At 42.2% G+C, this 13,962-nt stretch overlaps 1 protein-coding gene across 1 annotated transcript in view; it reads left to right on the forward strand.

Moving 5' to 3' along the window:
- The window catches only part of LOC144792126 (uncharacterized), a 201,893-nt gene that overhangs the window by 81,768 nt on the left and 106,163 nt on the right, over window positions 1-13,962 (forward strand). The window contains exons 14-17 of the mRNA XM_078667000.1: window positions 872-1,018; window positions 6,855-6,974; window positions 7,799-8,004; window positions 12,324-12,399. Coding sequence (XP_078523126.1) covers window positions 872-1,018; window positions 6,855-6,974; window positions 7,799-8,004; window positions 12,324-12,399 — 549 coding nt within the window. The remainder of the gene's footprint in view (window positions 1-871; window positions 1,019-6,854; window positions 6,975-7,798; window positions 8,005-12,323; window positions 12,400-13,962) is intronic.

Below are 13,962 nucleotides of genomic sequence, written 5' to 3' on the forward strand. Positions count from 1 at the left end.
ACCGAGAGCCTAAACCGTGAGCTCATTGCTGTAAAATGATGTAGCATACGCGCGCAAGTAGTATTAGTAGGTGTTTATACCATACAGGGAGTGGGAAGCGAACTACTGACTGCTATTGTGCGTTTATAATCTACCGGAAGCGGAAAGCGAAGTTCTCACACCTACCGGTGTGAAGACTTGGGGATCAAACCGAGGTGATTGTTGTAAAGGGATGTGCTCTGGGCACTGTAGTGTACGTGTGCAAGTAGTGTTAGTAGGCGTTTATACCATACAGGAGTGGGAAGCAAAGTACTGACCGCTACCGAGTGTTTATACTATACCGGAAGCAGGAAGCGAATTACTCACGCCTACCCGGTGTGAAGACTTGGTGCACACCTTTGTAACACAGACTGGTGTGTTCCGATGTACAGTTGTTAGGAATGTAAAGAAATAAATCATAGACCCCATTGCTACTGGTATCCATTTCTGTGCAGTATAATTTATTGTACAAGGACACAACCCATGCATTGTACATATCTGTTAGTGCAGTGCATGATGGTGTACGACGTACTAGTACATACACAGCAGCATATGTACTAGTGCACAACAGAAACAAACGTACATAAACAGCATTCATTGAGTGTACACCTCAGATACACATCCATTTTAAATATTATTCAGCGCTTTAAGGCAGTGTACAGAAATACCTCTGGGACACACAGTATGGCTACTGATACGCAGAATCAAGAAGTGTACAGAAACCCAATGCAGAGCTTGCAAGGCGTGGTACCCATGACATCTCACCACAGTTGTGATCTTTTCTAGTGCACTCTTCCCATGTTCTTGAGAATATAGCATGCTGAACCCACACTAAAATCTGTGATTTTTCCAGGTCTTACCAAGTCTCAGCAGCTGATGCGAACCTCATCCCCCAACTCAAACGGGGGTGGCATTCGATGTGTGTACAAGAAAGAGGGCCAACTGTTGGAAGGCTACCAGGAAAGAGCATGGACCTTCTCCCAAAATGCATCTGTCGAAGGTAAACAATCATGGCTACTTTTGTGCCCAATATCTCCTTGATGAAAGTGATGCCCATCAGTCTGTGGTGCATTTAATAATGATACATAAGTCCTGTTTATTAATATTACTGAAAACCTGTACGACATTATTGTCACAAGGAGGTTGGTTCTTCATAGATTGAGCTGGCAAATGGGTGGGAGGAAGGAAAGGAGGAGTAGGGAGCTTGAATTCACCAAGGTGAGAGTTGTTCAGGTGACATCAGTGGTCAAGTAGGCAGAGGTTTTCTTGGCACAGATATTTTACTAGATATTTTGAAACTAGAAGGGGTCTTAAAGATCCCATGGATAAGGTACGTCCGCAACTTCTTACTAGATCTTGGTGATATAGACTGTTTTAATAATCCTAGAACAATTGGGACAATAACAAGAAAAGAATTATGAAAGGAGGGCCTCTTGTTGTTGGACTCTATAAGAATGTCCTCCGAGATACTGAAACCAACAGTCCTGCGCCACCAGTTGATTTTATCCACTTTTAGCCTTCAACCCTATTTGACTTTGGTACCTGGAGTATACGATAGGTTTTTATTAACCAGATTTAGGTTGGGGGTATTTCATAACTAGTCACTTTACCCACACTGAATGACTGGACTCGTACTCTTCTACCCTGCCCCTGTGACGATAACTCCAGCCAATCCACGATACATGTGTTCCTCTTTTGCAGATGTTATTCCCATGTAAGAAAAATCTACTTAGTACCAGTTTTAAAATTGTTTGTTCTCTGCCAATGTTGACCTGCTCTTCTTGCACTGCAACACCTAGATAACGAGCATAGGGGTATATTACCAACAACTAGCGATAATTTTTGTCTCTAACTTGTTTAGAGACAAAAATTATCGCCACACATCGGCGATTTTTATCGCAGATAAACCTTGCTATTAGCAAGGTTTATCGCAAATGCGATAAAAAACTCCCGCAATGCATGAATATCGCTGAAAAGTCAGCGATATTCATGCATTATCGAGCAAATGCTCTTAGCCATGTTATCCACCTCCCATTGGATAACATGGCTAAGAACTGATCAGGGCAGGTGTTAGCTTTTGGAGATATTCGCGCTTAGCGCGAATATCTCCAAAAGTTGGTAATAGGAGATAGCGATGTTAGCAACTGTTTCCAGTCGCTAACATCTTGGCACGCCCACTTTGCATGTTATTAGTGATAAATATCACTGACATGCAAAGCGGGGCCCAAGATGGTCGCTATCTCCTATTAGCTGTCGCTAACTGGTGTTAGCGACAGCTTGGTAATAGGGAGATAATTTTATCTCCGCTTTCTTGGCTTTTAAAGCCAAAAAGCGGAGATAAACCCCCTTGATAATATGCCCCATAGTGTTTTAAGAATTGTATTCTTTCTGAAGGAAGTTTTGAGTCAAAGGAAAAGCATGCTTATTTAATCGATTATAACCAGATGAAGTTTTAAATTTAATATTAACTCTGTAACATACTATAGATTATGTGTACATTTGTAGGATATTTTTTTATCATGTACTGCCTGGTATGTTTTTGATTGTTGTTTACTAATTGAATACTGCTTTTTTAACCTTATAACATACCAGCGATTATGTGTACATTTGCAGGATATTATCCAATTGATGCACTTGTTGATCTGTTTTTCAATCCTTTTTTATGTGTTTTTATGATATAGCAATCAAATAAAGCTTTCTTTTATTTGATTTAGTTTTAGGTTTTCTGAATACAGGTTCTGTGAAAGGATCTCATAGTGGGGTCCTCCGGAGAGGGTTCAAAAGTCACTTATCCAAGGTCCATGTGACACTTGCTACTTGTCATCCCAACCTGACTGTCTTGATACATGTTGTTGTGCAGTGGGGCCACCTCACAAGTCCCTGGCAAGTCTTTTACACGGTTTTGTATGCTGCTCTCCAACAGGGCGCTAGACTCTGTTTGATGATTGGGGAATACCAGAAGGGAGAGGCTGGTTAATTAAAGTAACCCTCCCACCACACACACACACACACACACTTCAAACTATACCTCTACGGTACTAAGTGAGCAAAGGAAGTGTGTCTAACCATCCCGAGAAGCATCCAGGAGGTGGTTGTGAGGCTGATGGGTGTTCCCTCCTATGATTTTTGTAAAAGGACAAGCGGTGCCTCTTAAAGCTCGAGTTTTAGATTAATTTAAGATCAATGTCTTCCAAGAGATCTCCAAACAATAGTCCTCTTTCTATCTTTCTTTCTTTCTTTCTCTTTCTTTCTTTCTTTCTTTCTTTCTTTCTTTCTTTCTTTCTTTCTTTCTTTCTTTCCTTCTTTCTTTCTTTCTTTCTTTCTCCCTCCCTCCCTCTCTTTCCTTGTTTCTCCCCATGCCTTTCTTCTTTCCATCCATCCTTCACATCAAAGGTCCCAATGCTACTCTGGGGGTCTTGGAAGTCTACAAATCTTCTAAGAATCTTCTAAGAGAAGCTCCTCTTGGTGACTTCTAAGTCTCCTATGACCTCAGGGATAGCACTAAGGTGCCACAGCTTATTCCAGCGGTAGCCAGTAGCAGGTTCCAGTCTAGATCCAGATGGTACAAGAAAAAGACTTCGTAGAGCTTGGAGTGCCCCTGGAGGCACCCAGGAGGTCTGTCAAATGACTCTTGGAGCCTACTTCTGCAGCACCAGTCCTTCAGGGCTCCTGTCAGGTTACATGAAGGAAGGTCCAGTGCTCTTCTGATCCTCCACAGATCCAGAACGTCTTCTGAGGAGTATTCCTTGGGGGTGCAACTGTTATGGTTTGCAAAAGCCAGTGCGTAGACGTGACTCTTGGCTCCTATCTAACCAATAGGGTACACGTTCTGAGGGGTAATCATACCGACCTTATCAGCAGTCCCTGTTTGCCCTACTGCAAACAGTCCCACAGTGCACCTTACTCTTAAAATTCCAAGACAGGGTTACCTTTCCTTTCTTTTGCAGAGCCCGTGTTTACACCCAGAGGCGGGCCATGGAAATAGGCAGTCCCTTTCCTGTGTCCGCTTCAAACTGGTTCCGGGGGTAGTTTGTCTCTCTCTTGCTTCACAGTCAGCCTGGTTACTGCTGGCCTAGGGAATAAAGTCTTTCCCTTCTTCAGGTCTCTACTTACACTAAACAATGATTATGAAAGCTTCACCTCTCTCTCTCCCTTTCAATTTAATTAAGTTCCTAGGCTCATCCTCTGTGTCTCTCCTGAGGTTGTAGCGATAACATGCCGCACACACCCAGCCCATCTTTGACCAGGCCTAAGACTTTGATTTCCTTCTGGGACCAGTTTTCACACCTCACTAAAGCCAAGCACAGATTGGGAGGCTAAAGTAATGGTTGTAGGGCTCTATGTGTATCCAGCAACTCTCAGAGTATATGGGAAGTTGAAGTCATTAAATACGCCGCACTTGGGGTGCATATCTGCACCTGAAAATATGCAAAAGCTAATTGATCAATTCTGATCGGCTAATTTTTGATTAAGACATTAAGGGCCAGATGTAGGTAGCCAAATACCGGTCGGTAACGGCCGATTTCGTCCGTTACCGACCGGTATTTGGCTTTTGACATGTAGGTGGCTCGGAATTTACAGAATAGGTATATTTAGCGATTCGGTAAATTTACCACTTCGGTATTTTTCCGAATCGGTAAATATACCGATTCTGTTAGTTAATCCATATGTAGGTGGCACAGTTTGCAGTGCCACAGGCCCTTAGGATTTCTTATTTTACCACCCAATCCTATTGGGTGGTAAAATCCCGAATTCCAGTGTACATGCACATCTGTGCATGTACACCTATGCCATGTGACACACAGACATGCCCTTAGAGCATGTATGTGTGCCACATGGCACACAAGCCTGCAATTGGGGTGCTACAGGGTGTCAAAGTGACACCCCGTTCCCCCTGCCAGGATTCGGTATTTACCGATTCTGTAAATACCGAATCGGTATTTCCCATTGATTCCTATGGGCTTCAAGGCCCATAGGAATCAATGGGAAATACCGATTCGGTATTTACAGAATCGGTAAATGCCGAATCTTACAGATTCGGTAATTGAAAAATAAAAATGACCTACATCTGCCTACTTCCAATTTACCTACTCTTAAATACCGAATCGGTGCAAAGTTTAATGACCCATGCTGCTCAAACCATGGCCATCCATTGTTATATCAGTCCAATAGCCTTGACCATAGGTTTGAATTATCATGAAATATCTTGGAGGGTTTATGCGTCTGCTGCAGAGCACTGCACATAACACACAACTCCCCTGTAGAAATCAAAATAAGTTAGTACAGTGGGACCCAGTTTTTTTTTTTTACAGAAGTCACTGTGTAAACTGAAAGTCACAAGTTCCTGACTTGATAAATAGTTCAGTGAGCCAACTTCTGCCAACATTTGTCTGGCAACCATTAAGGCACAAGCATGGATTCTTGGAAGACAACTCACATTTTCATCCTTCTGAGGTAAAAAAAGAATACAATTGAATTAGATAGTAATAAGCACCTATTATTAATTACAAATTGACAATTCAGTTTGCATTGTGGCTATAGGAATGCTTCTTATTAGCATAATCATGTCCAAATACTCCCATACAAAAGTTGTGTTATTACATGTAATGCATGTTAGATAGGCATGTTTTTTCTGGAAATGCATTGAAAACAAGATGCAATGTACAGGGCAGCAGGCATTCCCTGCCGTCTTTTTTAGTTTTCTGGGCATCAGCACACATATTAGCTCACGCAAACTTAAGCCTTTGTCATATGGTTTTATCTGTTTTACAACTTGTGGGAAGAGTGTACCTTTGTGTGCCTGATGGCCTGCTGAGTCCGGAAGCAAGGTGTAAAGGTATCCCACGCTGTTGACATCCTCCGTCAACAACTCTTGACAAAAAAACATTATTGATGGTCATTCAAGACAGAGTAGATTTTGGCCATTCTTTGTTTTATTTTTACTATTGAGGGATCTGTTATTCAAGGAACATTGCTCAATTTGCCAAGACCATACTGAAAACTGCCCAAAACAGGTTAAATCTGGACAACCGGATTCAGCAACGTGAATGGTCAATCTAGTGTGAATCCGGATGGGTGTCAACTCTGCTGTCAAAGGACCTTCTGGTTGCTTCAGAATCCACAATTCCTATTTCACAAGATTTCCTTGCAGGGATCAGATATGCCACTTATTATAGCCTTATAGCCCGCCGTAAAGGGCTGTACCGGCTATTAAAGGCCCTCTCCAGCGTTAAAGGCCCCGAGTCGAAGGCGAGGGCCTTTAACAAGGGAGAGGGACTTTAATAGCGGTATAGCCCATCTATGAAGGGCTATAAGGCTGTTAGAACATTCTGTCACTAGAGTTCAGAATGTTCTAACAAAAAAAACAAAGCCTTTTGGAAGGGCGAGGGAATTGGAATCCCCTCAGGCTCCCTGAGGCCTTTGTTCACAGCCAGAGCAGTGAACAAAGAAACATTGGAATGTTTGTGCTCCAGGCTTATACCAGCCATTATAACCCAGAGCACTCCGTTGTTTTCAATGGAGCTCCCAACATTCCAATGTTCTAATAAACGTTAATATAAATAAATACATTGTGATATTTGGTTGTACTTCTCTCTTTGGGTAAATTTTGCTAAGCTGAGGGAGAGAAGATAATATATGACAATGGTCTATGAGAGAGAAGGGTCAGCAGAGAGATAATTGGAGGAGCAAGTAGGCAATGGGCTGAACTGTGAAATGAATTAGCAAACAGTAGGATGTGCCTACAAAAGAACCATGGAGAAGATATTTAAACCAGCAGGTAATGAATACACTTCTAACCTCTTTCTGAGAAGCTACAAAACTCAATTTCTCTTCAGACTCAGAGTTACAGGCATTCGACTGGTGCTGCAATAAGGTGGATGACTTAAGCTTCTGTACCATGTACGAGGAGAAGAGACCAAGAATTGACTGCAAGGGCTACGAACCATTATCCCCTGGTAAGTGTGAGATTTGTTTATTTGAGGGCAATGAGTGTTTAGTGTTAAGGTGAAGGGAACATCAGATAATATATAGATGCTGGGTCATCACTCCGTGAAGAACCCATTTTGTGTTCCTATATCCTTCATCATGGTACCCGAGTTTTCCAACCTTGAGTCTTATTGAATTGTGAATTAGTTTTGGATGGACTAACAGGGCCCGATTCACAGAACTAACTTACGACAAAATCCTAAATTTACTACTTTTGGTATTCACAGACGTTAGGATTTTGTCTTAAGACAGACTTAAGACAGACTTAAGACAAAATCCTAACTTAACCCCTTCGATGCTCATGACGGAACGGTTCCGTCATGAGCGTCGGTGGAGCTGTGCTCATGACGTAACCGTTCCGTCATGAGCCCATAGGCTCAATAGAACGCTCAGCACAGCGCAAAAATTCGCGCCGCGCTGAAGCGGTTAAGTCTGTCTTTAATATGTCTTAAGTCTGTCTTAAGACAAACTTAGGACACCATCCTAACTTCTGTGAATACCAAAAGTAGTAAGTTTAGGATTTTGTCTTAAGTTAGTTCTGTGAATCGGGCCCACAGTGCCTATGTTCTTTTGATAATATATGCCAGACAACAGAAAGTGCCTTATATCACCCTGTTTTACTCATCGTGTTTTTTGTATCCCGTTAGTTATATCAATAAGCATTGCTGTGCTATGCCCGGTGATGTCATCCCCCTTTAGGATCCTCCTGGGCATCTCTTGGCATATCAGTGACCTTGGATGCTGGGTAGAGCTTTACACACGTGTGTTTCATAGTTGTCGTCTTCTGTTGCAGCCTGGATGTATGGAGACCCCCACATTACCACCCTGGATGCGTTCAGCTACACCTTCAATGGTCTCGGGGACTTCATTGTCTTGAATGCAACGGGCGCAGACTCGTCTTTAATTCTGCAGGGCCGCACCACCCAGACTGGCACAGCCCTGGCTACCAACTTCAATGCCTTTGTTTGTCTGTACAGCTCCAGCACATCCAAAATACAGGTTAGTGCTTATGGTCAATGATTCCTGTCCCTATTGATTAACAATGGTTTGCACACAAGTTGCCTTTCCCAGTGGTTTTTATAAAGCCAAACTCTATGTCAGTGCATCAGCCATGAGACAGAAAATGGACCAGTCCATTTTTTGTTTCAAGATCTCTTTAAATACTAACATTAGAAGACCATGGGTCACTACCTGGATAATAAACTGTTAACTGAATGCCTTGGAGTGTACAGAGAACCCTGAAGAGTTAGGTATATATAGATAGTTTATATCAGAAAAGCCGGAAGATCTGTCTTCCATGTAGACTCATGACTGAGCAGAAAAGTGAGAATTTACAAATATTCAAAGAGTCTGGTTGGAATCTGACTCACAGGCTGTGGAAGAATGAGCCAGGACAGGGCCTCAAACCCAGAAGGACATGTTTATTGTCCCTTATGGTATCACTAGCTCACCTTTGGTAGCGGGGTCTGAGCTGAAAGGCGGACCATCAGGCATATGTGTAGGAGGTATGTGGTGTAACAGTTCAAAATCAGCTGAACAGTAAAGGAATTATGAACCATAAAGATCGAAGTAGTATAACTAGAGTAATTTTGTAAAATGAAAAATGGATCATGTGGGGTTACCCAATGCACTCAAAAAAGTAGATCACCAATGGCTGGCTGTTTTACAAAATAAAGGACTCCATCGGACCACTCTCCCACTGGAGATTCCTACATTTCTCTGTTGCTTTGTTTTATGATTATGAATATTGAATGTTACATAACATGTGATCTACTTTTTTGAGTGCATTGGGTAACCCCACAATTCTTGCAAGTTGGTAGTTTTCGCCACCAATTATTGAGCGGTTCCAAGGGCTCTCCACTCACCCAGTTGCACCACCCATATATGGTATTTAGTATCTAGTGCGTCTACTATAGGTTGTGCACCCAGTTGTATCTCTGACGAAAAGCCCTTCTGTTTCTGTTTGAAAAATGGATCATGGTTTCATTAGATATTGATATTAAAGAAAGCAGTCCATGAGGAGACCTGGAAATTAAACATGTAATGCAAGCCAATAGGAAAGGTGAAAAAATAACAACATCTCCTTCTAGGAATTCAGCATTCGACCAATTGAAGCCACCCACAGGAGCACAACATTGATTAGAAATTGGTGCCAGGGCTGACCAAGGATTTTATCTTCTGACTTAGAGAGCATTGGAGCATTCAGATTTGTCCAGCAGATTTTAGCAGAAGGCTGTATCTGGTGAGACAGCTTCAAAGTCAGGTAGAGGTGATTTCTAGACTCTCTGATTTGTGCTTGCAGGTACCTAAGGTTTGTTGGCGCTCAGTGAAAGACCGTTGGATGGAGGACAAGTCTCCCCTCAGTTGGCTCTTATTTTGAGGGATTCGGGGAGGTTTGTAGGGTGGAGAAGTGTGGCTCAGTGGTTAGAGGTGGCAGACCCGGAAACTGAGATCGGCCGTGGACCAGGGTTCGATTCCCCGCCTCGGCGGGTCTTGGGCTCTAAAATTCCACAGACTCGATAATTCTCGCTCCGGTGCCTACTGGGGTCACACTCTGCGACTCTGGGCAATAGCTTGCTTAATCTCCACTGCAGCCCCTCGCGGCGGGAGGCCTGGCTTTCACCTTGTGGATACCCTGCCGGGGTATCTCACAGGGGAATACCAGGACGGGTTCCCTAAGCAAGCGCTTAGATACCGTGTCGGTGATTTGTGCTATATAAATACATTTACATTTAGTAGGCTCCCCCATGAGCTGTAACAGATTTATGCATCACAAGCACTGATCACATCTTATGAAAATCAATAGGGTGGTGACAAGTTCTTCCGCTCCCCAACAAAGCAGTGTCTTGTTGGAACAAGGACCATTTCTCCACCAGTGGATGTCCTCAGAAATTACAATTTGACCACGGTCAGTAAAAGCAGTGCTTGGCATTGCTGAAATCCCAAAGAGTTAATACCACATTACTGTTCTCTTGTAGCCCTTAATGACTGACTTCAAGAAACTCACTGGACTTACAATCGGTCTCTTGCTGATTCTGGCAACCTGGAGCACTTTCTCACAAGTCTTATAATTCTCCGATGGAGGCATTTTGCATAGCGGACTGCAGCTTCTCTGTGTGTCATTTTAGGCAGAGATTTAAACGGAATTTAGGACAGCTGCAGTTGTGGTTCCTCCAGTGGGGAAATTAGACAATATTCTCTCTCCCTCTTATCCAGGCTCAAAACGAAGAGCCGGTGATCCAATATGGGCTTTTACAAAAGACAGGCTACAGGGCCTTTGGAAGGAACCCATGCCTCAGGTCTTCCACACTTCCCTTTTTTTAGCAGAATGATGAACACATTTTTGGAATTTAACTTTAAGCTCACATCAAACCAAATTGGCCTGTGACGTATTCCAGAAGGAAGAGCTTTTGTTTTTATAAAATAAATGGACTCTCTTGCACTTCAAAGTCAGATGCTACTCTGTGATTCCCAAAGCCATCATGGCTTCAGATTCTCCATGGACAAAAGCCAAAACGTGAATTAATGCTAATGCCAACTTCCTTGGTTCCAAAGTTGACCCAGGAAGTATCTACTGGCAAATCCCTCTGGTGTTGAGAACTCCTTGGTAGGGGGATTGAAGCAGAGATGATTCAATTGACTTCAGTTTCCTCTTCAGGGTCAGCATTCATCTTCAATATTTTCTGTGCAAGGTGGATGAAAGATGATGCATGAACATTGCCAGAAGCATGTCTCTGCCATGTCACAGCCCCAGGTACACCATCAGCAGTGGTTGCATGCACTCCATTATCTTGCATTACCCCACTCTGCAAATACCCAACCTTTGACTGTCTGGAGGAGATCAGGCTGGAAAGTAACAGGCTGTACTGATCTGTGCCCTTTCAAAGTAGAATCCTCCAGCTGAAGACTACCAACAATATACTGTTTGAATAGACTGATTCTGGTTTAGTTTGTGAAAGAATGTAAGTGCAAGGACCCATGGCGCTTCTCACTCTGTCCATTGGAACCACTGGTGACACCATAAACATTCTGTCAATTTCAGTGATACAGCTCCTATGCCAGAGCTCATGCTATGTATAGTGCTTCATTGATCCCCAACTAGAGTTGTGCAGCACTCAGAATATACCAGTACATGCATTCCATGTTGTCATTTGTTTCAGATAAGCAGTGGTAAATTAAATGCAAAAATGGATTACATGGGCCTTGAGATGCCTGGGAGAGTAGCTTGTCCAGTGAAGCTTGCATTTGCATTCTGGGTTTTGTAGTCCAGTAGAATAGAATATAAACAGCAAGATAGCTTAATAAATTAACACACCCAGCACTAGACAGGCTACTAGCTTGCAGGGAGTGTGTGCTTGTTTTCTGAATCTAAATCTGGCCACGACAATGGTAGATCAGTCAGTTGGTCCAACACCGTTCTATGGTTCAGCATGTGGCTCTCCGGAATATGTGCTGGCAATGCCCACCTTGGCAAAATCAGTCAATGCAGTGGGCTAGTGCCTCTGCCTGCTTTGGGTATGGTGTGGGGTGAGTGATGCCTTGTGTTCTATTGATGCCACTGCCAATTGGGCATGGTAGCTCTGTTCTACCTGAATTAAAACTGTGTGTTCCCCTCTCACAATCAGAAATGCCACTCAGCAGCAGACACCCTCTCATGCACAATGTACAACTTTCTTGCCACTGCACAATCAGTGCAACCACAAATGCAAGCACCCTAATTAAGTTCAGGTAAGCTCGAATGATTTCAGGGCTGAGTCCTGGCAAATACCAACTCAAATGAATCACTGTTTACTAGGGAACCTACCAAATTTGAGCTACTTAGGAAGGAATGAATGACATTATCCCGCTGTATTTCTCCCCACAGGGAATCACAACATGGTTGTTACAAAGTCCACGTTGTGATTCCACATACCATTACTCCGCAAGTCCAGTGGGGCGCTGGATGTTGGAATAGTATAATTTGTGCAGACAATAGGGAAGGTGTTGGATTTTAAATCCAACCCCCCCCCCTCAGCAAGTCGTTGTTCCGACTTGCGGAGTAATGGTATGCGGAATCACAATGCGGTCGTTGTAACGACCACGTTGTGATTCCCTGCGGGGAGAAAGATTTGTGGTAAACATTGTTTACCCTTAGGAAGCATTGATTCTTGTCATGTACACTGCCAAGGATTTATTTTCTTACCCCCTGAAACTCACAAAACATTTGGTGGCAGATTCTGCATCCTTGTTGTACACTATTCAATTGTGCAATTGACCATTTTGAATTAGAATAGCACATGCAAAGGATTTGATTGTTTATGCTGTTTATTTCTTTGCAGGTGGAGTGGTTTCTTCAGAACGACACGTTACAAGTTACACTAAACAATCAAGCCGTGGCTTTTTTCTATTCTAATGGTAAAGTACCTCATCCCTCTCAAACAACTGTTTCTAGGATTGGCTCACTCAATACTTGACTCTTCTGGCCTCTATTTCCCCATGTGCTTACATTGAGGCGGGTCAAAAGCCATGTGTGATTGTGGTGCAAACTAAACAATACTGAGTTGGGAAAAGGTTAGGTTTACTGAGTGAGCTACATAAATGATAGACTTTGCTTCTGCAGATAGGTAGCCAATTTATGGTCAATAGATGCCCAATATATATCTACATATGTATCTGAAAAATACCTAATACGTACCAATAGTTATCTAATATATACCTAAAAGCCAATAAATATGCTGGTATTGTATGTAATTCACCTGTGGCCTCGCATTTGTGTGTTTTCTTTTTTAAGTCCTTGTGTCCTGGTATGTCACTGATAGGATTGTTTTTATTGTTTGTCTTTTTTTTTTGGTTTTAATATCTGAAACCGAATAAAGATGATATACGATACAATAAATATGCAGTTGATACCCAATAGATAAACATAAATACCCAATAGTTATGTAGCAGATACCTAATAGATAGCCAATAGACCCACAATGGATATTTACCAAATACCTATCCATTAACTTTTTATATTTGTGTACAGCAATGCAAATACATAAGAAAGAAATATCTAGTAGACGCAATAAAGATGGTCAATAGAGGCCCATTAGATAAATACCTTCTAGAAAGCTAATGTATATCTAATGGATTGCTACACAATAGTTACGTAATAGATAACCAAAGAATAGTCAATGGATACCCCTTAAGACACCTAAAAGATAGTCAATATTATAGTGGATGAACAAAAGAAGTATATGAATCTTTAATAGACCATTGCCAAAGTTGTATATCTAATAGATAATCAATAGACACTCATTAGATGCCCAATAGTACTTTACGGCTCACTCTCAAAGCACCAAACATAGTGTGGCATTATATAACACAATATAATATGTACTGCTTTAAGCCAATACCATAAATAGTAATGTGTTGGAGATTGTGTAGTTAACAGAAGGTTCATGTAGGTAAACTGTAAGTTTAATTGTTTGGCAAGATTCAAAAGTTTATATTGTTGACATAAAGGGAGATAAACATATTTGGAATGACGTTCAATCGAAGAAAGACAGAAGCAGTATATTCTTGTCGCCAAATGGTATCCAATATCAACCTTTACAAAGGCTCTAGTAAATGTGTAACATCCATCGAGGCCATGCACAGATGATACTCCTGAAGCCAAGATTCTTTGAAAATCTATCTGACATCTCTGTACAGAGAACACAGCAATGGCTGCATTGTAGCCTCTCCTGTAATCTAACTATTCTCTCACCAAATGAAGGGGCAGGTGGGAAAGCAGTTGAGGCAGTGTTGGTGTATAGACACAAAGAGTAATGCAAATTGGCATGAAGTCTTGATCAGCCGTTTTCCTTCTGGAACAAAACTTGTTTTGCATTGGAAAGTTATCAAAAAGTAACTCAAATAGAGCTACGCGGTACTTTGTGTTACGATGAGTTAGGGGTTGTTCCTTGGGTGGTACATGGATCCACCCATAGAGTT

Source organism: Lissotriton helveticus, chromosome 11, assembly GCF_964261635.1.
Source record: "Lissotriton helveticus chromosome 11, aLisHel1.1, whole genome shotgun sequence".
Taxonomy (NCBI): Eukaryota; Metazoa; Chordata; class Amphibia; order Caudata; family Salamandridae; genus Lissotriton; species Lissotriton helveticus.